The sequence below is a fragment of the Pipistrellus kuhlii genome, unplaced genomic scaffold (genome assembly GCF_014108245.1).
Source record: "Pipistrellus kuhlii isolate mPipKuh1 unplaced genomic scaffold, mPipKuh1.p scaffold_m20_p_14, whole genome shotgun sequence".
NCBI classification, from domain to species: Eukaryota; Metazoa; Chordata; class Mammalia; order Chiroptera; family Vespertilionidae; genus Pipistrellus; species Pipistrellus kuhlii.
Window position 1 is genome coordinate 47,415,877 of NW_023425449.1, and position 23,289 is coordinate 47,439,165.

At 47.8% G+C, this 23,289-nt stretch overlaps 1 protein-coding gene across 12 annotated transcripts in view; it reads right to left on the reverse strand.

Annotated features, from left to right (window-relative positions):
* Positions 1-23,289, reverse strand: part of WWP1 (WW domain containing E3 ubiquitin protein ligase 1) — a 78,078-nt gene that overhangs the window by 34,342 nt on the left and 20,447 nt on the right. For 7 of the 12 annotated variants that reach the window (XM_045581572.1, XM_045581578.1, XM_045581573.1 and 4 more), the window contains exons 2-5: positions 22,057-22,152; positions 13,401-13,491; positions 9,094-9,232; positions 8,114-8,238 (exon numbers count right to left, since the gene is read on the reverse strand). In XM_045581572.1, coding sequence (XP_045437528.1) covers positions 8,114-8,238; positions 9,094-9,232; positions 13,401-13,470 — 334 coding nt within the window. In that variant the 5' untranslated portion in view covers positions 13,471-13,491; positions 22,057-22,152. Of the gene's footprint in view, positions 1-8,113; positions 8,239-9,093; positions 9,233-11,300; positions 11,338-13,400; positions 13,492-21,986; positions 22,007-22,052; positions 22,153-23,289 lie in introns of those variants that run through there. The other 5 variants (XM_045581570.1, XM_045581571.1, XM_036437344.2 and 2 more) reach the window with 5 other exon arrangements.

Below are 23,289 nucleotides of genomic sequence, written 5' to 3' on the forward strand. Positions count from 1 at the left end.
GGCTCCATTCTACCTCACTCATCACCGCTCTCCACTCCAAGCACCTGCAGTTTGGAGACGAGCTCCTTGTTCCTAACACGCTTAGCGGTTTGCACCGCTGCTCGAGGCACGGCCTCAGAGTCCATCAGGCAGCACTCGGTGCGGGCTCTGCGTGCATTTGCCAGCCCAGGCTGACTCGCACCTACCAGCGTGAAGGCATTCCGCCCCGTCTGCTCCTGGTGCAGCCAATTCCGAATTCTAACTTACACACCTTTGAAATGCCTTTCTCCTCTGGAGCTGCCTCTGTCTTTGGTGTCATGCGTGTCCCTGGCCCGTGTCCAGGCACACTCTCTCGATCACACTGCCTGGGAGAGTCAGGACCTGCAGAGTCACATTTCCACCCGTGCTCAAACCAGCATCGTCCACAGTTCTCCCTCGGTTTGTAAGCTTTGCTTTGCCCCTTGTTTTTTAACGTGTATATTTTATTGTTGACAGTATTACAGATGTCACAATTTTCTTCCCTTTACCCTCCCCCCAGGCCTTCACCACACTACTGTCTGTGTCCATGGTCTATGCATATCCTATATAATAAAAGACCAGAGATGTCATGATCAAAACGACCAGAGATCAGACCACCATGGCCCCTCACGGGCTGGCCCTGCTCCCAAGCAAGCGGTTAGGGGCAATCAGGTAGGCAGGCAAGTGGTTAGGGGCAATCAGGTAGGCAGACGGCCCCTCACCAGGCTGGCCCCACCCCGCAAGCAAGCAGTTAGAGGTGATCAGGAAGGCAGACAAGAGAGGTTAGGGGCGATCAGGCAGGCAGACTAGCAGTTAGGGGCTATCAGGTAGGCAGATAGCAAATTGCAGGGCTGGCCCCGCCCCCCAGCAAAGAAAGAGGAAGGCCCAGGCCACTGGCCAGGACGCTGTGGCAGTTGTGTGGCCAGCCAACGATCGCCCCATAGAGGGAGGCCCAGGCCAGCCAAGCCATCGAACCCCAGCCTGTCGCCTGCAGAGGGAGGCCACTGGTGGCAGGGGAAGGGGGCAGCACTGCACAGATGGCAAGCAGTGGCAGCAGCAGGGGTGGGGCCAGCTGCCTGCAGTAGTCGGGGAAGGAAAGCCCCAATAGCCCTGATCTCAGGCCAGGCCTAGGGACCCTCCCCAAGGCTCCCGGATTGTGAGAGGGTACAGGCTGGGCTGGGACCGCCCCCGCCCTCCCGCCCCCAACTGTCAAGCGCACGGATTTTCATGCACCAGGCCTCTAGCAAGTAGATAAATCTCTTTAGTTGATCTCTTCTCATCCCCCCTCTGAGATCTGTCTGTTCAATGCTTGGGGTCCTATTTTGTTGGTTGATACATTTTGTTCATTAGATTCCACATATGAGTGAGATCATGTGGTACTTGTCCCTCTCTGACTGGCTTATGTCACTTAGCATGATGCTCTCCAGGTCCCTCCATGCTGTCTCAGAGGGTAAGAGATCCTTCTTTTTCACAGCTGCACCGCATCCCACTGTCTTTGCCCCGCTTTTTAAAGAAAGGGAGCCTTGGAGTCACTAGGCCTCTGCAAATATCACCTCTGCTGCAAACACTCGTTGGTCCAGGACCTGTCTGCCCGGCTGTGTTGAGGTGGTGTGTGTGTGTGTGTGTGTGTGTTTAAGTGCCTATGCCTATGTATTTACATCATCTGCTCTCTCACAACTCTGAACATGGAACACTGAGCTCTACCATTTTTGAATCATAAAATTGGGGGCAATCAGAAGCTAATTCCCATCTACACCTGTATCCATTGGGGGGGGGGGGATTCTATCACAGTACAATCAGCCAGCTCAGACCTCTCCACCCACGGACAGTGAGCACCTGCTGTGTGAGGGGCTCCCACTCATCCTCCTCCCTGCACTGAACACCAGCCCTGCGGGGGGGGGGGGGGCTTTCCCTCCATTCATCTCCCCCTGCACTGAACACCAGCCCTGCGGGGGGGGGGGGGGCTCCCCCTTTCCCTCCATTCATCTCCCCCTGCACTGAACACCAGCCCTGCGGGGGGGGGCTCCCCCTTTCCCTCCATTCATCTCCCCCTGCACTGAACACCAGCCCTAGGGGCCACGGGCGTGGGCTCTGCCTGGGGGGGTGGGGGTGCAGGTCCTCCCCTCAGCTACATGGCAGCTCCAGGACAGCAGAGAGCTGGCGGTCAGTGGCGCACCGCAGACTGACTGACAGTGCTGAGTGAAGTGACAGGAAATGTGGAGGGCAGTGCGGTCCTCAGGAACCAGGAGCTACTCTCCAACCTCCCAGAAAGGCCTCCTCAGCGTCACAGGACGGACCGGCCGGGTCTGAGAGCCAGGCACAGACCAGGGATTATCCCCGAATCATGGAATTGTCGAAAACATGCACACTCTGTCCCACAGAAGACAAAAGGTATTCAAAAATCATTAAGGCATTTCACCCTTCAAATTTAGCTCGGTCACATCGGAACCTATTTTTAAAAATGCTTGCACACTATATTACTTATTGCTAAGTATTACATTATCCTAGAACGCAGTCACTTAAAATAACCCAGCACTTCTCGCTTGGTTCCTGCGCTCCGGGCTGGGGAGGGGGCGGGTGCTGCCGGGACAGCCGCTCTGGCTTCCAGGCGCCTGTGAGGAGCCTGAGGCCCAGGCAGAAGCTGCACTGCTGTCCAGGCCACCCCAGCGGCTCTGCCTTGCTGGGCCACATTCCACTTGTCACCCAGACCACGCGCGGGAGGGACACCGAAGCAGGAGGCTGGCTGACACACGTAAATGCGGGGGCACCAGGTGCAGACACAGAAGGAGCGAGCAGACAGCAGGCCCAGAACAGGCCCTCCTAGCACAGCCCTAGTCTGTGTGCACCCACTCCCAGCCAGCCAGCTCCCTGCCCATCAGGTACAAGATAAAGCTCAGAATGTAAAAGAACTTAGAGAAAAAGCAAAGTAATAAATGTGCAAGAAGAAAATAGAGAACTATCAAATATAGGATTAGAAAGGATTCTCTGAGCATACAAATAATGGAAGATGAATTAATTTTTATGATCAACACATTAAACTTCTATAAATTAAAACAGGATAAAAAAAAAGGCAAATAATTAACTGGGAGGAAAAAAGCAAGAGCTCTTTTAAGTTAGTGAATGAAAAGCAACAAACAAACAGAAAAATGTGCCAAGAGTAAGACAACCATGAGTGATGAAAGACAAATGACCAACCAGCATCTGACTTCATTGCTGTTGAGCAGCGCTTGGAGGAGAAAACGCTTCCCTTTATCGGTCAGGTGCAAACATTCATGCGGGCCTCCCGCCCTGGCACAGGTGAGGGCGGCTGGACAGGAAGGACAAGGCACAGCCCGGGCCTGACAACCATCCACTCCCTTCGACCTAATCATTTCAATCCTGAGAGTCTAACACAGAAATGCACTCATCACCAGACATAAAATACTGTCTGTCCTAAACCTCAGCTTTAAAGCATCTTCGTTTGTGCTGACACTGAGTCAATTTCTAAAAAGAGCACTTAAGACTTAGTAACCTAAACAAATAACTAGTATCAGCTGGTAAATAAGGATAAAAGCAAATCTTTTAAACATTTTTTCATTGATTTCAGAGAGGAAGGAAGAGAGAGACAGAGAGAGAGGAACATTAATAACGAGAGAATCATTGACCAGCTGCCCCCTGCACCATGCTTAGTGAAGGAGCCGCCCCTGGCTGGGCTAAAAGCAAATTTTTCAGTAACATTAACTTGGATGGCGCTCTGTCCTCCAGTATGAAGGCCTGCTTCTCTGCTGCTTCCTGCTCTTCAATGTAGGAGAGAATGCCTCTGTTTAAGTGAACTTAATAGATTTCTAAATGGTTTCCTTGACAACTTAAGTTCTTGGTTCTAAGGCACCATCAGAACACTCCTCTCCGGAGAGCTGTGGCTGTCAGTCTCCAAACTGAAGTCCGCCATGTAGTCCTGCCTCTAGCCTGCAAGAACTCGTGCACACTCCTCTCTCCCCCCAGGGACACTGACACACCTCCTGGTCCAGCGCAGGCCAGGCTCTGCGCCACCTGCTCCCAGCAGAGCCGCACCCTCCCAACATAAGCTCCCCACTGAGCCGCCTGCCCCGGAGTAAGCGGTGTGAGCGGATCCCTGCACAGGGCCTCCAGCTCCGCGGTCAGCACCGACAACGAGGCCCCGTCAGGCGGCTGCCTGGGGAAGCTCGTTCCAGCCCACCCGAGAGGCCAGAGCACCCCTTCCTTTACACGTTACCCAAAGGGCTGGCTGCCAGAGATAGGCTGGTCCCTCCTGCCTCGGGGTCCTCCTCCAGGCCCAGAGCACCCTGGGCCATGCTGTCTCTGGAGACCAGGCCCCGCGTTCCAGCGTCCATGGAGGACAGAGGTGCCGAACGCTTTCACCGATGTGTCTGACGTTCCCTCTCCTGGTCCCACTCGCCCCTTTCCTCCTTCTTTCCCTGCCTCGCTCCCTCTGAGGCAGCAGGTCTGTGCACACTGCGAGCAGGCAGGCGGAGAGGCAGAACTCATCTCAGACATAGGTGTCTAATGCTGATGACAGAGAAAAGAAAGCTAACACACCGTGTGTATCTGCAGAGCCAATGAAAGGACTTCCATCATTCAGCCTGGTGTTCACGTGGTCTGCACACACAACTGAAGGTTAACGGGGGCAAAAACGAGGCTCAGGACACAGCGTTCCGTGTAGGAGGCCTGGCCTGGAGCCCCTGGGGTTGAGGTGAAGTGAGGGGCCCTGCGGGACACAGCTCCTGCCGCCGGCTCGGCTGTGGGCTCCCGGAAGCTGTGGCGGCTGTGCTCACATACACCATGACATGACGGCTGAAGAGGTGAGCATCCTCGAAAGCAGGAAATACCTACTCAACCCTCTCCCCTCCCCCACGCCAATACACCAGGAGAAAGGGTGTGTGGAAAGATAAATGTTTGAGAACAAAATATCAGGGCCTTGAGTACAGGAAGGAACTAGCCTCATAAATCTAAAGTGGGCCAATGACCTTGACAAGGACAAACACATTCTGATGTGGAGACTGCTGGGTTCACATCACGGGTGTGTGTGTGTGTGTGTGTGTGTGTGTGTCAGAAAAAGTGTTCTCCGTTTGTTCTATGTTTCTTCTTTAGATTCAATAAGTGCTTATTTAACGAAGAAAAGTCCTAGATCTAAGAAAGCAAGAATATAATTAATTTATGGGCTTCTAACTTTCCTCAAATGACCAGAACCCACAGGTAGAATATGCCACTTCTGGGAAGATGGAAAGCTTTGCACCAAGCATATCAAGAATATCAAAAGAACACAGGCAGTTTTATTTTTAAAAAATCACAAACAACTGGAGGATAAGCTGTTAGCAAATGGAGAAATAAAGAGCAACTCAGGTCTCATTTGAAAGTTTGCAGAGGTCAAAAGAATAAATCCTTAAGTTGCATGGAAAATTTTTAAGATCTTAAGTAAAGGCAATAAGATGCATTGATTAACATATGCTATGAGGAAAGCTAGAAACATATCGGTAAACATCACACCTTAAAAACAACCCTGGAGGCAGCAAAGCAGGAGTCACCGACAGAAGGGAGGCCACGCGGCAAAAGCAAAAAGATGCCCAGGAACAAGGACCTCAGCTGAGCGCATAGGACTGGGCGCAGCCGATGGTAGGGGTCCCAGTGGAGAGGGACTTAGAAGCATCTACATTTGGAATTTTCCTAAAGCAAAATACAGATTTCAGAAGATCACTTAAGAAAATGAATTGAGAAGCTTCCAGAATCAACCCTTACAAGAAAGCCAATCTGATACCGACTGAAAAAATTAAAACTCTACAAAAGAAACATAAAATAAAACAAACAAAACAGGAATGAACTCTGGTTTTGAAACACACATAATAAAAACAGGCCCCAGGGCAGGCAGGAGTGGCCTGGGCCGCAGACCTCTACATGAACTAAAGGAAGTGAAACGCAGAGCCGGCTGCTGAGCTGCACCCCTCGCAGTGCTCACTGTGGCTGTGCCTGGTGCCGCCCCTGCGCAGCACAGCCAGGACCACGGCCTCAACAGCTGCTTCCGGAGAGCCCAGTGAGCGAGTGAGCGAGCAAGCAAGCGAGGCGGACTCTGCACTCTGAAGCCAGGAGAGAAGGACAGACTCCCCCAGCAGACCAGCGTGGCCATCCCCCCCCCCCCCCCCCCCCCAGAAGAGACCAGAGTGTGGGCTCTGCTCAGGACGGGGCAACGGGAAGTGCAACCTGTTATCACGCGGTCCCTCTGCCGCTCCCCCTGCCTGAGTCTCGGAGAGTCTTTGTAGTTCACCCTTATTTAGGTGATTCTAATATAAACATCTGTCCAATGAAAGGCAAAGAGCTAACAGAGAGCATCACTGCTAATGAAAGAATGAGATAAGCAGAGTCATCTTAGCTCCATACAAGACACACAAAAAACAGGATGAGAGAGAGGTAGACCATGATCTATAGAAAACATGACATCCTACTCCAGGAGGACAGTCGGAGTCTCTTCAGTTAGAGAGGGTTATCTCACTTGATGTTTTTATTTGAGAATTGTTTATTATGCCCTATTCCAAAAAGGCTTTAGGGCATGTTTAAATACATGTATGTTGAAAGATAAGGGTAGCTTAGACAAGTTACATTCCAATAGCATTTTGACAAAAATACTGAGTCCGCCCCATGGCCGCTTCAGTGTCTAGAGGGTGCGGTGCTGCTGAGTAAGTGGAACACCACACTCATCCACAATCAGAGATTCAATAGTGCCTCGAACCACTGCGAGCACAAGGAGGAACTCAGATGTGTAAGAAACAGGCTCCCGGCAGCTCAGGGGAGCTGCTGGGGACAAGGGCATGTGAGTGAGCCTGTGTGCTCACGTGTCCAGTGCTGCTCCATGCTTCACTACAGCAAGGCTGCATGTGAGACGTTACTGAACTCTGACCTTTGGCTGAGAACAGTGGAAAGCAGTGAAGACCCAGATGAATAGAGGCCTTCAAGCTGCTTACTCACCCGATTATGTTTGTGATTTACAGTTTTATAGATGTCACCTCCAATATTCCCCACGAGGACACACTGTGTCCCTCTGTCCCTAAAATTACTCTAGGACACCTGGGCCCCGCGGTGCTTCTTCTGGTCCCACTCGCCACCTCTCCATGCCGGCTGCCCCAGGACCATCTCCCGCCTGCCACTCGCTCACGCCAGCTTCCAGGGCCCTGCTAAAGCCCGCGGCCACAGGTCCCAGGCTCCTCCTGGGCGGCCGTTCTCTGCTCCTTCCTCTCAGCTCGCTCCTCTCCGGCCGTACCCTGACCACCTGTTCTCTGGCAGGTGCGAGCAGATGGTGCCCCACAGCCCTGCACCCTCTACTCATGCAGGTGCCGATCATCAGACACTTTCTGGACATAACACACCTCCAAAACATAATTCCCTGGTATTCATAACCTGTTCCCCTAAGCTAGTGAGGGAATTCTCATTTGACTGTGGTGACAGAGGAATGTTTTTGTTGGATTATTTGGTTCATAAGCAGTTTTTGTTAGTTTGATTTTTAAAAATAAATCTGTCTGGCCAGCACAGCTCAGTAGTTGAGCATCGACCTATGAACGAAGTCAATTTCCTGTGAAGGCACATGCCCAGTCATGGGCTCGATACCCAGTATGGGGCATGTAGGAGGCAGCCATGCAATGATTCTCTCTCAATGTTTCTCTCTCTCCCCTTCCCTCTTTAGAATAAATAAAAATGTTTAAAAAAAAAATGAATCCCACAATACCCCCCAAATTGAACTGGAGCTCACTCACTCAATTGTCACGTGTAAACCAAGGGGCTGACGAGGCAGCCCAGGACTCAGTCGGTTATAAGTGTGTGTGTGAAATGTGTCCGGCCATCTAGAGCCCTATTAATGTCCTGTGACTTCCAATCAAAACTCAGCACCGTGGACTCGGGTGCTGTGCTGCCGTCACAGCCCGCAGGCCCTGGTGCCCGAGCAGGCCAGCACCCACACATCGGTGACCTGTGGGCAGTGTTTCCTGGGTCACAGACACCACTCCCAGGCATGACGGACGTCCCTCAGAAACACAAGCTACCTTTTAGCTTTTGGGCTTCAAGATACATTCAGAGATCTAGCACAGACTCATGGAAGAAAGGTGCGAACAAAGCTTACACTTCCGGTTGTGTGTCAGCAGAGCCTGCCTCAGGTCCACAGCTGCTCTTCCCAGCAGGGCATCCGTCCGCAGGGTGTGATGGCTCCACACCCGGAACTCCAGTGTGCTCTGTGCGCTCACACTCCTGCGGGACCAGCAAAGCAAGGACATGCCGTCATTCGAGCCCGTGGCTATGACATCCCTTACCTCAGTTACTTCGTAAAGCCAGGACTCAGCTTGACGAAACAATATGGCATGAGACAGTAAACTACTTGAATTACAAAACCAGCACTTACTTTCAAGAACATCAGCACTTTAATAGCTAAATAAGAATTTTTGGACTTAGGGAACCAAAACACCACCTACACATCAAGGGTCTGAGTGAGGCCTGCCCCAGCTGGTTTGACTCAGTGGATACAGTATCGGTCTGTGGACTGAAGGGTTCCAGGTTCAATTCTAGTCAAGGGCACATGCCCAGGTTGCAGGCTCGATCCCTAGGTAGGGGACATGCCGAAGGCAACCAATCAATAATTCTCTCTCATCATTGATGTTTCTGTCTTTCCCACGCCCTTCCTCTCTGAAATCAATAAAAATATATTTTAAAAAAAGAGTCTGAGGCTTCAGAATATTTCTATTTGAATAAATTTCTCAACATTTAAGATAACTGATGGCACTGGTTCTAATACACAAATTTATAACATTACATTTTAAAAATGCCAAATTTAAGAATAATTGATTTCTGCTTTTTTTTTTTTTTACAAGACAGGAAGAGAAAACATGGCTGCATGGAAATACTTTACTTTATGAAGCTAAAGCAAGGATTGTTATGCCTCTTCTGTAAAGAAAAAGAAACTAACCCACAATTTCTCACTTTAAATTATCTATTCATACTGGAACACCACAGTCATTACTATGAAGCTTTCCTACAAAATAATAATTTTTAAGATTCCAAGCAGCACACTTCTTTCTGAAGACCTCATCCCTTCTGTGCAGTACTTACACGGTCAGCTGCTCATCCCACTTCGGATTAGAAGAACTGCTAGATTTTGCTGTTTTCTTAATTTCTCCATCTACAACTACTTCTGTATAGATTGCTGTTCCAAACCAGTTCTTTTTTCTTTTTAGTTTGGCACTAGAAACTAACAGAAACATGATAATCACTGTGAATATATTTAGCCAGAAAGCAGTATTTATACTAACAAATCAATAAAAATGAAATGGTGCTGCTTGTGCAACTCAAACTCTTTTCATTGACAGGATGAAAAAAAACCAAAAAAAAAACCCACCTACAAGAATATGGTAATACATGAGAACCATTTGAATTTTGACATTATTGAAATATATTTCACATGCCCCATATAGTTAAATACTCACTTCAACTATTTAATTCAATGGTGGTTGTGCAACCACCTACAGTATGTTTTCAATAAGTATATACAGTACTGTATATGTATTTTCTCTTCCTTATGCTTTTCTTGTCTTTTTTCTAGCTTACTTTATTGTGAGAATACAGTATATATACAAATAACATACAAAATATGTGTTAATCTTCAAGTCTACAGTTGGCTATTAATAGTTAAGATTTTAGGGAGTCAACAGTTATACATAGACCTGGCTGGTATGGCTCAGAATTGAGCATCAACCCATTGAGCACCAACTGAACCAAGAGGTCACTAGTTCGATTCCCAGTCAGGATACGTGCCTGGGTTTCGGGTTCAATCCCCAGTCGGGGGGCGTGAAGGAGGCAGCTAATCAATGTCTCTCCCTCATCCATGTTTCTATGTTGCTCTTCCCCTTTCTATAAAATAAAAAAAAAACATATTTTTAAAAAGTTATTTGATCTGGCCCTGCCAAGGCATTAGGGGAGAGTAAATTAAGTGTTTGACCAAATATAGCAGGCTCATTTTTAAATTGATACCTTTGTATGGCCCGAGAATTATGTTATAAATACGTATCCAAATAGACCTTGGCAGAAAAAAGGTTCCTCAACTCTGACTTAAAGCATTGTCCCAATACAGCAAGGTTGTGGGTTTGAGCCCCAGTCAAGGAACATAATACAAGAATCAACCAAAGGCCCTAGCCAGTTTGGCTCAGTGAATAGAGCATCGGTCTGTGGACTGAAGGGTCCCGGGTTCGATTCTGATCAAGGACAACATGCCTGGGTTGTGGGCTCGATCCCCAGTAGGTGGTGTGCAGGAGGCATCCAATCAATGATTCTCTTTCATCACTGATGTTTCTATCTTTCTCTCCCTTCCTCTCTGAGAGCAATAAAAATATATTTTAAAAAAGAATGAACCAATTACACACAAATAAAACAACAAATTGATGTCTCTCTCTCTCTCTCTCTCTCTCTCTCTCTCTCTCTCTCTATATATATATATATATATATATATATATATATATATATAAATAAAACACACCCGGTTATACTTGGATTTTTAGCTACTCAGGAGATTGGCGCTCCTAACCCTCAAATTGTTCAAGGGTCAACTATAGTAACTTACTTTCTTTTTTAAAAATAATTTATTTTCAGTTACAGATGACACAAAATATATTAGTTTCAGGTGTACAACATAGTGATTATACATTTATATAATTTACGAAGTGATCACCCGATCTGACACCATACATACTTATTACAATATTATTGACATATTTCCTATATTTTACATCCCCATGACTTTTTATAACTGGCAATTTGCACATCTTAATTCCTTCCCCCTTTTCATTCAGTCCCCAATGAGCCTGAATTCTGGCAACCATCAAAATATTACCTGTGTCTGAGTTTGTTCTTTTATTTTGCTTTTTAGATTCCATAAATAAGTGAAATTACATAGCTTTTACCTTTCTGTGTCTGACCCATTTCACTCAGCATAATATCCTCTAGATCCATCCATGCTACTACAGATGCAAAATTTCATTCTTTCTTTATGGCCGAGTCATAGTCCGTTGTATATATGTAGCACCTCTTCCTTATCCATTCACCTACTGATGGGCACTCACCTGGCTGTTGTAAATGCTGCAATGAACACAGGGGTGCGTAGGTATTTTGAATTAGTGTTTTGGGTTTCCCCGGGTAAATACCAAGAAATGGAATTACTGGGTCCTTCCTTGTCTTGTAGTCTTTGTTTTCCAGTCTATTTTGTCTGACGGAAGTATTGCTACAAGTTTTTTTTTTTTTTTTCTTGTTCCATTTATATGAAATATCTTTTTCCATCTCTTTCCTTTCAGCCTATGTATATCTTTGGATCTGAAGTGGGTCTCTTGTAGGCAGCATAGAAAAGGGTCTTGTTTTCTTATCCCGTCAGCTGCTGTATGTCTTTTTGACTGGCGCACTCATTCTATTTACATCTAAAGTAATTGTTGATAGGTTTGTAGCACTACCATTTTATTATTCACATTTTTTATCCTTCTTCTTCAAGACTTTAACAATTCTTGTAATACTTGTTTGGTGGTGGTGAACTCCTCTAGCTTTTCTTGTCTGGGAAGCTATGTACCTGTCCAATTGTAAATGACAGCCTTGCTAGGTAGTCTTGGTTATAGGTCCTGGCTAGGTATTCATCAGTTGAATATACCTTGCTACTCTCTTCTGGCCTGCAAGGTTCTGGTGAGTAATCAGCTGAGTCTTATGGGAGCTCCTTTCTTAGGTAACGAACTGCTTTTTTTCTTGCTGCTTTTAAGATTCTTTCTTTGTCTTTAACCTTTGGCATTTTATCATGACGTATCTAGGTCTCTTTGGATTCATCCTGTTTAGGAGTCTCTGCACTTTCTTTTTCTTTTACCAGGTCATAGAGTTTTCCAGTCATTATTTCTTCAAATAAGTTCTTAAGTCATTGCTCTCTCTTTTCTCCTTCTGTTGTAGATGTAGTTATGCCTAATGTTGTCCCAGAGGCTCCTTGAACTATCCTCATTTTCTTGGATTCTTATTTTTTTCTGTTCTGATTGGTTGTTTTCTGCTACCATGATATCAGCACAAACTCAGGATTTGTGCTTGGCTCTCTAAGGCAAGAACCTGTTCATTTTAAACTAGAAACGACTAACCTCACAGTAATGAGAGCCATGGGAACCACAGGATATCTCCTCTTACCCTGCCTGACTCAGACCCACTCAGACCCTCCTGAGGCAAATCTTCTAATGGCTGAGGACAGAGCTGCACACCCACCCCCCACCTGTTTTACATCCATGTGGTAGCTCGTCACACGCTATTCCATGCCCTGCTCTTTCAATTAACAATATTCTCCGAGAAAATAGCTCCTACTGGTACACATACTCATTTCTTTCATTTTATTGTCTACCTAGAATTCCACTGAGTAGAATAGTGTATTTATAAATAATTTATATACATATTTACGTAACATATGCTAAAAACTCTATACATACACATATTTATATATAACATATATATTACAAACTATAAATATATTACTCATAAGAAATAACCTTGCAGAAATTTATATTATTTATATAATTAAATATAAACATACTTAATTATGTAAATTATACATTATAATTATGAAAATTATATAATACTTTCTAAATTATAAACTAGTGTTTATAATTATGTAAGCAATATCAATGTCTACAAAATAAACTTCTAGAAGTAAAACTGCTGGCTTAAGGACCATTCTTCCTTGGATCATGCATTCCAACTAGCAGAAATGAATTATGTGAAGCCCCCTAACCAAAGCTCTTCCATGCTCTTGCAAATGCTGTTCCCTCTAATGCTCTCTCCTGCCAACCTAACTGGAGATGAACTCTGATTACTCCTGCGGAAATTCAAGTGTCACCCTCTGTGAGACATTCTCCTCACATTCGGAATGTCCATAGGCCCCTGCAATCCCACGCAGACCTCAGACACCTTCTTCCAGGTCCTCACTGCATTCAGATAACCATCACTCTGCATGGTAACTGTCCCCCACAGATTCCTGGAGAACTAGGGCTTGCATTTCCACACATGTAACTCTACTTAACAAAAATTTGCCCAATGACTGAATGGATGAAGAAGGCCTTCAGCTTCCTTCTCTATCCAAATAATCATTTAACAGCCAACTCAATGATGCTAGTTCCAGTACCCAAATTCTCCTACCAAAGAGGACATATCTTCTCCACATCCAGCACAGGTTCCATAGATACTTGCTGAACAAATAAAACATCGTTAGAGGGTGTCTACCACGGAGGCCTGTTGCAACAAATATACTATAGCATGAATCTAAAGAAAAGATTCTTATGGAATACATTTGCTGAATTCAGATAAAAAGAAAGATTTACCTGGGACCATTATTTTACACTATTATGAAAGTAACTTACCAGTTACCTGTAACTGTAACCTTCCATTGTGGTTATTAGTAGTGTCAGACCTTGGGGAAGCAGTGGCCATGTCCCAAAATTCAGCTTAAACCTATAAAAAATTTGATTTATTCATGTGTTAAACAAGAAATTGTAATTTTCAATATGATTAAAACTAGTCAAATCAATTAAGAAAACACACCTAATACAATACTATCAACCCATCCCATGCTGATACAGTCAGCTGGCACTGTTTAGAATTGAGACTTAGTACTGTAAGCATTACAGGCGAGTATGGCCAATGAACTATGTCTGAGTCACTGTGAGAGAGGATCCAGGGTCACATGTTCATTTGTCCATTTATGACATATTCTATTTATTCATGTATGTATTCCTGAATCACCTCAGTAGTTTGCTCCATACCCTTTAAAACTATGTGCATTTCCTAATAAAAATATTCTCTCAAATAATAATAGATAAGTTCAGGAATGTAACTAGTATTACCTAATATACACTCTATTGCATCAACCATCCCAGCAATGCTATTTGTTATCATTCTTACACATGGGGTCGAGTTCAGGTCTATGTGCTGCACTAATAGTCATGTCCCCAGTCAATCTTGCATCTTTCTTTCTTTTTAAAAAAAATGTTTTTATTGATTTGAGAGCGGAAGGGAGAGGGAGAGAGAAACGTCATTTGCCTCCCGCATGCACCGACCTGGGATGGAACCCGAACCTGAGCATGTGTTCTGAGCAGAATCGAACTGATGGTCTTGGGTGCACAGGACGACGCCAGCCTGAGCCACGCTGGCCAGGTCTTGCATTGTTTCTTTTTGTAGATTCTGTTTTGCAAGTCCTACTTCACTTCTCCACCCCCATTTTTATCTTTTAAATAAATACAAAGCAGAGCTACTTCATCTTTCTTCTGCGTGACAGTTATTTTTTTAACACAATTTTTTTGGTCATTAATATATTTTTTATTGTTGATAGTATTACAGATGTCTCCCATTTGCTCCCACCGCTCTAATCCCCTCCTCCCAGCTCCCTGATGCCCCCCACACCCGTGTCTTCACTAACATGGATGGGCCTGGAAAACATTATGCCAAGTGAAATAAGACAATCTGAGAAAGACAAATATCACAGGATCTCACTTATCTGTGGAATCTAATGAACACAATGAAGTGACCAGCAAAATAAGACCTGAAACACGGGGGCCTGGAACAGTCTGACCCACCTTGAGGTGGGGTTGGGGGGATGAGAAGAGATAAACCAAAGAGCTTATCAGCTTATATGCATAGTGCAGGACAGATATTTAAAGGCTAACCTTTCATATACTCTTAACTACTGAAAATAAAGTGAAGGTCCTGGGCACGATGGAGAAATATTAATGACTATTAATGTCTATCTTGTTTTCCCCATTTGTAGCTTTTTCCACACTACATTTAGAGCCTTCTCCAAATTCAGGAAACAACACTCCAAAATCATTATTCTCTCTTCACTCATTCCAAGTTGCATGTGTTATGTATCTGCATGTGTTATGTATCTGCGTGCGTGCATGTCATGCTTGTGTGTGTAAAAGGACAAGAGAAACAGCTGCTCACTATTTGAGAAACTGATTTAATTAACAGCGTCTCAGTTCTGGAACCTCTCAGTCCACTCCTGCAGCTGAGCCAGTGGGCTCAGGTGACACCTCCTGCAGGTGCAGCACCTGCACATTCCCGGGGGAACACCAGGGGAAGCCATGAACCTGAGGAGAGAATGGACAGCGAAGGGTCTCCACTTCCAGCAGTCTGGTGGATAGGTATTTTGAAAGGTCTTTCTGCTTTAATGCAATCAATTAAAAATTGATAAATTAAAACCAATGCACTTTTCAAAGATTACTATGTTCTCAAGAAATTATCAAGCCTGTTCTCACCCATATAACAGTATACAATAAAACAAAACAAAACTCCAGAGGAAATGGTGAGCAGTGAGAAAAAACAGAAGTTTAAATCAGAGCGATGGCCTGCATGTGCACGCCGACAGGAGCACTGGGATGGGAGACAGAGCCCTAGGCATGCTGCGGGGTGAGGCCTGAGCCCAGGAAGCCGGCCAGGCCAGCTGGAACTCCACATGCAGCAGAGGCTCAGGCACATGCTTGTAGGAAGGCACCCCAGTAAGCCACTGGTATTGCCCACAATGAAGAAACCAATTATGAGCCGACTGGAGGTCTGGTGCATGGATTCATGCACCTGTGGGGTCCCTCAGCCTCGCCTGCACCCTCTTCCAATCCAGACCCCCCAGGGGATGTCAGACTGCCAGTTTCGGCTCAAGCCCTGCAGGCCTGTGGGGATTGGACTGAAATGGCAGTCCGACATCTCCAGAGGGATGTAGTAGAGAGCGAAGCGGTAGGCAGCTGGGGAGGACCTGAGCCTGGGCCAGTTGCTGTGCTGCTCCTGTGGAGGCGGGAGAGCCTTGCACCTCCGCAGCTGCACTCACCAGCTGTGATCCTGACATCTGGTGCCCGTCAAGCTGGGTGGCGCCCCCCTGTGGGAGCACAGACTACCGGGGGCAGCTCCTGTGTTGAGCATCTGCCCTCTGGTCATCAGTGCACATCATAGTGACCAAACAATCGTTCGGTCACTTAGGCTTTTAAATATATAGACTAGTGGTCCAATGCACAAAATTTGTGCACAAAATTAGTGCATGGGGGGGAGGGTTCCCTCAGCCCAGCCTGCACCCTCTCCAATTGGGGACTGCTTGGGGGATGTCCAACTGCTGATTTTGGCCCAATCCCTGTGGGCCTAAACCAGCAATCGGACATCCGTCTCACAATCTGTGACTGCTGGCTCCTAACCACTCACCTGCCTGCCTGCCTGATCTGCCCTAAACTACCTTTGCCTGATTGCCCCTAACCTCTCTGCCTGCCTGTCTGATCACCCTTAACTGCCTCTGCCTGCCTGCCTGATCGCCCCTAAATGCCCTCTCCTGCTGGCCTGATAGAGCCCCAACTGCCCTCCCCTGATGGCCTGATCTCGCCCCTAACTGCTCTCCCTTGCCTGCCTGATCACCCCTAACTGCCTCTGCCTGCTGATCACCCCTACCTGCCTTCCCCTGCAGGCCTGACCTCAACCCCAACTATCCCGCCCTGCGGTCCAATTTGGTTCTAATTGGTCGGTTTCCATGCCAGAAGTCAGTGTCGAAAGCTCCGCCTCCTAGGCAGCCATTGGCTCCTCACAGTTCACCCAGATTTGGTTCTGATTGGTCAGTTTCTATGCCAGTCAGCATCTCTGGGCCTATCTCAAGGCCTGATCAGAGAGGCAGGGCTGATCAACAGCCCCTGTGGAGGCTTGGAGAGAAATAGAGACATGGCTGCTGGCGAAGCCCAGAAAGAAAGAGAGAGGCAATGGCTGATAAATAGCTGCCACAGAGGCTGAGGATCAGACCCGGCCTCTCTCTCCAGGTCTGTCTGCATCCCCCTTGGCAGTCAGTGCTGGGTCGCCATGGCAACCCAGCACTGACTGCAGGACTGACTTCCAGTGGGTTGAGCCTTTGGTTGTTCTGGATGTTATGGATCCTGGGTTTTTATATATTAGAATAATTTAGAAAATCAAAAGCTTGAAGGAAACAAGCCACCATAAGTGAGTCAGCAGAAACAAACAAACAATAACAGTTTCCAACCCTGTAAGGGTTTTAAGTATTACGATTACCAAACATAAACTTTTAAAAATCAGTTTTAGCAATGAAAGAGCAACTAAAACATGGTCAAGCAAAAAGAGAGTATGAATATGGCATTGCATTATGTGAAAAAGAGCAGTGGCCTGCATGTGCATGCCGACAGGAGCACTGGGATGGGAGACAGAGCTCTGGGCATGCAGATAGAATTTACTTGTTATTTATTTATATTATTATTTTTGTTAATCCTCACCAGAGAATATTTTTTTCCATTGATTTTTAGAGAGTGGAAGGGTGGGGGAGAGAAACACGGATGTGAGAGAGATACATCGATTGGTTGCTTTCTGCATGTGCCCCAACTGGGGTCAAGAATCAAACTTGCAATCAGGTATGTGAAGCTTGGTCATGAATTGAACTTTGGTTTTAGGGCTGACGCTCTAACCATTGAGCCCACCAGCCAGAGCTATTCGATTTTAGAATAGTTTCAGATTTACAGAAATGATATAATTTTCCAGAACTAATGACAGACATTTATGCACAATTCTAAGAAGCACAACATATAAAAGAGGCTGGAGCCCAACTAGTGTGGCTCAATGGATTGAGAGTTAATCCACGAATCAATAGGTTGTTGGTTCAATTCCCAGATGCTCAGGTTGTGGGCTTGATCCCCAGGCAGGTGGCATTTAGGAGGTAGCCGATCAATGTTTCTATATCTTGCCCTCTTCCTCCTCCCTCTTTGAAAAAATCAGTAACAACATTTTTTTTTTTTTTTTTTTAAAGAGGCTAGAGAAACAAAGAAACCCACACCTGGGACACAGCACTGAAACTGCAAGACGGCAGAACAGAGACTGCAACAGCAATGAGGAGTGATGCGACACTGTCTCGCAGGACAGCAGGAGGAGCAGGACATGCACTGGCGGGACCGAGGCGAAGCTGCACCACCACACTCCTCAGACTCTGCCAGGGAGGCCAAAAGTGAAGACCTCTCTTTCCTCAAGACCATCTCAGACGGCCATCCAAGAGTACAACTTCTCCAGGAGAGGATCTGACATACAGGAGGGACAGACCAGTAAAGAAACTGGTAGCACATAAAATCTAAACAAACACTGTGGGAATCAAGCAACTGTAATCTTATTACAATGTAAACAACGTGTTTACACCATCAAAATGTGGAACAAAGGAAAGGAGCACCCAGAGACCAGGGCAAGGCGGAGCTGGGTGTGGACCGGGCACTGCTCAGCGGATGGACAGTCTGTCTAACTGGACACTGGGCAGCGTTCCCACAGATGCCAAGCGCAAGCACAAAGACAGCAATAAGAGGGGGAACCCTTTAAGTAAGTAGCAAGGAGAGAGTAAAACAAGAAACAAACCCGATCCATAAAAAATAGGCTAGAAAAAAGCAGGCACAAACAAACAGGACTATCAGAAAGCACAAAGAGTCCAAGTATAGAGCCACCAGAACCAGGCTTATGGACTAATTCGGGAGATAGGAGACTCGTACAAAATAAAGATGCTGATAGAACGAAAGTAAAAATATGAAAGGGACAAACCAGGCAGATATAAACAGAAAAAACAACAACGAGTTACCGTATTTTTCGGACCATAAGACGCACTTTCCCCCCCCCCCAGAAGTGGGGGGAAAAAGTCCCTGCGTCTTATGGTCCAAATATAGCCTACACATATACTTTAAAAAAAAAAGTATTTTTACTTGCCCGGCTCTGTGTGGTCTCTGTGTGCTTGCCCGGCTCTAAAATGGTTCTAAATGCTGCTGTTTACTTTACAGGGTTGATTACATGTGTTTATGACTGTGATGTTGGGTTTTAATGCACATAAAATATTTTAGGACACTATTTGTTTCAGAATCTTTTTTTCTTCATTTCCCTTCTCTAAAAACTGGTGCGTCTTATGGTCCGGAGCATCTTATGGTCCGAAAAATATGGTAGTTAAAACAGCACACAGCATTATGACAGAGAACAAAGGAAACGATACAGGTCCAAGTGAGGAAGCAGACAAGACTCCACATCTGCAGGCTTAGGAACAGCCACTCCTCGCTCCACCCCGCCCCCTCCAACAGACACCAGACGCCGTCTTCCCCACGGGCTGGGCCCATGTCCCTCGAGAGGAAAGGAAGCGTCATGGCCCAGCCAGGCACAGAATGAGGGGGAGCAGCATGAGGCAGCTCACGCCACTGCCCACCGCTCCGCAGGCTGCTGGGAACCAGTACTGACCAGAGCCAACTTTCCAAACTGCCACAACGTGACTCTTCTGGGAACCCCACCTGCAATGGGGCACTGCCTGACCCTGAGGCGCTGTTTGCAGGACAAGCTATCAGCCTGGCGCATTCACCAGCGAGGAGTACTCCGAGCAGCGTCGCCAACCTTTCGGACCTCCCGGGCCTCGGGTTGGCGGCTGCTGCTCCGGAGATCCGGAAGGCTCCGAAGGTGCCGACTGTGAGAACCTGGACCTCACTCGGCGCCCTGAGCCTCACCCGAGTCTCCAGGTCACAGAGCTACACGGACATGGCCGATGGAGTAAAAACAGCGAGAAAAAAACCAGGATTCCGACCACACGCAGGCGGATCAGCTGCCTCCTGCACGCCCTGGGGATGGAGCCCACAACCCGGGCATGTGCCCTGACCAGGAATTGAACTGGCGACCTCCTGGTTCCAGGGTCCTTGCTCAACCACTGAGCCACACCACAGGGTATTCTGTACGAGGCTGATGAGTAGGTGAGGTTGCAGAGGCTGTGGCAGAGGCGATGCCAGGACACACGTGGCAGTGGAACCAGGGGGGTGACGACAGAGAAAGCCGATGGCAGAGAGACCAGCAAGACAACTACTCTCAGATGCTCGCAGACTGAAGACAGGCCCCCACACCCCGAGTTTAAGCAAAGCCTCAGCAATCCTGGAAGAGGACTGCCCCTCTGGTGCCTCGGTCTGGCCCTCTCCGTGGAGGGCAGTCTGCAGACCCGCTGGGAGGACGGGAAGTGTACTGGTAAGAGCAGCGCAGAGGCCCAGGGGGAATCAGCCTCGGCTGGATGAACGGAAACCAGCACGCCAGCCTCGGCAACGCAGCCTGTCCCTGGAAGGCGAATCCCCAGGAAAGCAGAAGACTGGCCTCTCCACCCTGAGCCTCCAAGACCTGATGGCTGCTCCCGGTGAGGCTGGCCCTCCGGGGGGGGGGGGGGGGGGGTAGGGGGGGGGGGCCAGGCCGCCTGGGCCAGAGCAGAGATCCGGAGTGGGGGAAGGGCTCTGGCTCAGCCATCTCAGGAAGGACCGAACCTGGGAAGATGAAAATCAAGCAGGTGGGGCGTGTCCCCAAAGTGGGACTCCAGCAGGTCCCAGAGGGGTAAGGAGTGTCTGAAAGGAAACAAGGCAGAGGATCAGGACTCCAAACCTGCACCTGAGCCAGCGACACCTGAGAAATGCAGCCTTCAAGGTCAGGGCTATCGGTGTGCAGCCCGCCAAGCTGACCGGGAAGACCAGCAGGAGGGGAAGAGATTCTTCTATGTATTCTTTTATGGTGTTTGAATGTGTTTTTTTAAATTCGCATAAACATTTGTAAATTTCACTGCCCCCCCCCCATAATAAAATACCATTTGTGTAAGTTTTAAAAAGCCCATAAACAAAAATTATAAAACTCGAAACAAAGAAACACATTTGTGGTGACACTATTGCCTAAAGATGAGATTTCAGAGAACAGTCCAGAGCAGCAGTTACTTCGGGGGCTGGGAGACAGGCTGGCGGTCACCTCTACCTGTGCGGGGACTGACCTCGCTCTCTGAGCGGAGTGGCTAGTTCCCAAACGTTTGCTTTAGTGCTCACTTCCCAATATCACGTATAAACCGGAATGCTCCGATTACCAACTTAAAAACCTGAAGAATGACACAAGGCGTGGATGGCGCCGGCGAGGGCGGTCAGCACCTCGGGGGGATGGAGGTCAGCAGGGACAGCTCTTGTGGAGAGTGACACGCCTTCCTGCAGCACTGCAGCCAGCCAAAGACACGCGTGCAGTGGGAGGAGATCGGAAGAGAACCGAGGGTGTGACTAGTGGATCAGACAGAGGGTAATTGCAGAGAGAGGCAAACACGCCCAGGGTCTAAAACACTGTGCAGGTCCTAGCCCAGTGGTCGGCAAACCGCGGCTCACGAGCCACATGCGGCTCTTCCACAGAATACCACGTGCGGGCGCGCAGGGACAGCGGGATGGAAACGTCGTGGTCCATGAGCAGAAGTCGGTTTTCGGCCTGGGAGAGTCTATTTTGAAGAAGTGGTGTTAGAACACTCAAGGGGCCAAAGAGCCACATGTGGCTCCCGAGCTGCGGTTTGCCGACCACTGTCCTAGCTGGTTTGGCTCAGTAGATAGAGCACCGGCCTATGGACTGAAGGGTCCCAGGTCTGATTTGCAGTCAAGAGCATGTACCTTGGTTGGAGGCTTGATCCCCGGCAACCAATCATTTCTCACACATCACTGCTTCTCTCTGTGTCTTCCCCCCTCCCTTCCACTCCCTCTGAAAACCAATGAAAAAACATTCTCAGGTGAGGATTAACAAAAAATAAAGATAAAGCACTGCAGACTGGAAGTCGGGGCCAGCGAGGTGAAGGACCATTCCCTCTCCTGCTGGTCCCCAGCTCCCGCCCAGGCTGCTGCTCCCTTCACTCGCGAGGGCAGCCGCGGTGACCAGGAGCTGTGGTTTTAACTGCCGGACACGACAGACATGGTTCAGAAACGCACCACCTTCCTGGAAAGGGGATAGACACCGCAACTAAAATGGTTATTTCAACCCGGTTCCCACACTCACTCACAACGCCCAGGGGTGTGGCCCGTAGACAGCGGGCCACTGGAGACATTCTGGGATCTGAGCAGGCGACAGCGCTGTGTGAGGGGGCGCTGCCATCTCACCCAGGGGACTCAAGCGCAGAAGCAGTGCAAGTCTACAGCCCTATTTTCCAGGACAAGGTCACTGCTAGGCCCGCACAGGTACAGCTAGACGTGTGGAGTCTTGCGGTTAGACACGGTCACTCACTCTGCACCGGGAACTGCACTGGATGCGGGGGATCTGGAGACGAGTGTGACCCAACTCCTCCTGCCACGGGCCTCATAGTCCAGTGCAGAGATGAACCTGCAAACAGAGAGAGCGTTCAGTGCAGCCGATACTGAAACTGGTGAACGTAAAGCAGCACGTTGGGGCGCCCAGGGAAAGTGGGTAATCCAACCTCAGGAATGAGAAGGCTGACTAGAGCAACAGAGGGCAATCAGGTGACAAATGTACAGGAGTTTCTGTGGCACGAAGGCGCCCCGCACAGAGGGCTCCAGCTCCTCCAGAGGTAGCTGACAGGCAGCGATGGTTTCGACGCCCACAAGCGTGTTCAGAAGAACCTGGCAGCAGTAGGTTACACTGTAGGGAATTCATCTGAACCAGAGCACTGGTGGTGTGAACAAAACCCGAGGGTTTGTACAGACTTCTGACCAGAGACCGGGGTAGCTGAGGGCCAGAGAAGGTCTGAGAGACTAGAATGCCCGCCCACCACCTGGGGGCTGATGGCACCCGTCCCAGAGCTTTAAGAACCAACTCTGGAGTCTGACTACTTGGATTTCATTTCTAATTCTGCCACTTAACAGTTGTGACCTAGTGTGGAAAAGAAAAAACAAAGCCTGAGTTTTAACAGACTTTATGCAAATTGGTTATTCATCCAAATAAATTTAGGTCATCACCTATACCCAGAACATATGGCTATATATGTATAAGCTGATTACATCCAACTCAACCCTTTAAAAATGCCAGAGAAAATATTAATATGCAACTGCAGAGACTAGAGAGCCCTAATGTAGATCCTCACAGTTACAGACGATCAAATCCTCACTTACAGGACATATCTCAATTGCCTGTGTTGTCATTCTTACTATCGATAGTAAGTGAGAAGCAACATTTTAAAAACAGCAGATCTGATCCATTCTGCACACTATGCATAGTGTTAGCGCCTGGAGAAGCCAGAGAAATGCTGTCGCGTGTCTCTCTGCACAAGGGTGTGGCAAGAACACAAAAATGGTGGGAGACCGGTCCGGGCCTTAGGCTGAGTCCAGAAGACAATGCTAATCCACAGGATCCCTCTCAGGAAAGCAACAGGTTGGCACAGCTCAGGTGCTGGAGAAGCTTAGCCAGGTTAGAGCCTACATTTAGGCAATGCTATGGCATCAACAAAATGCAATTTAAAACTCAATGAATGTGGCAGAGAGACGAACCACAGCCTGCCCTGTC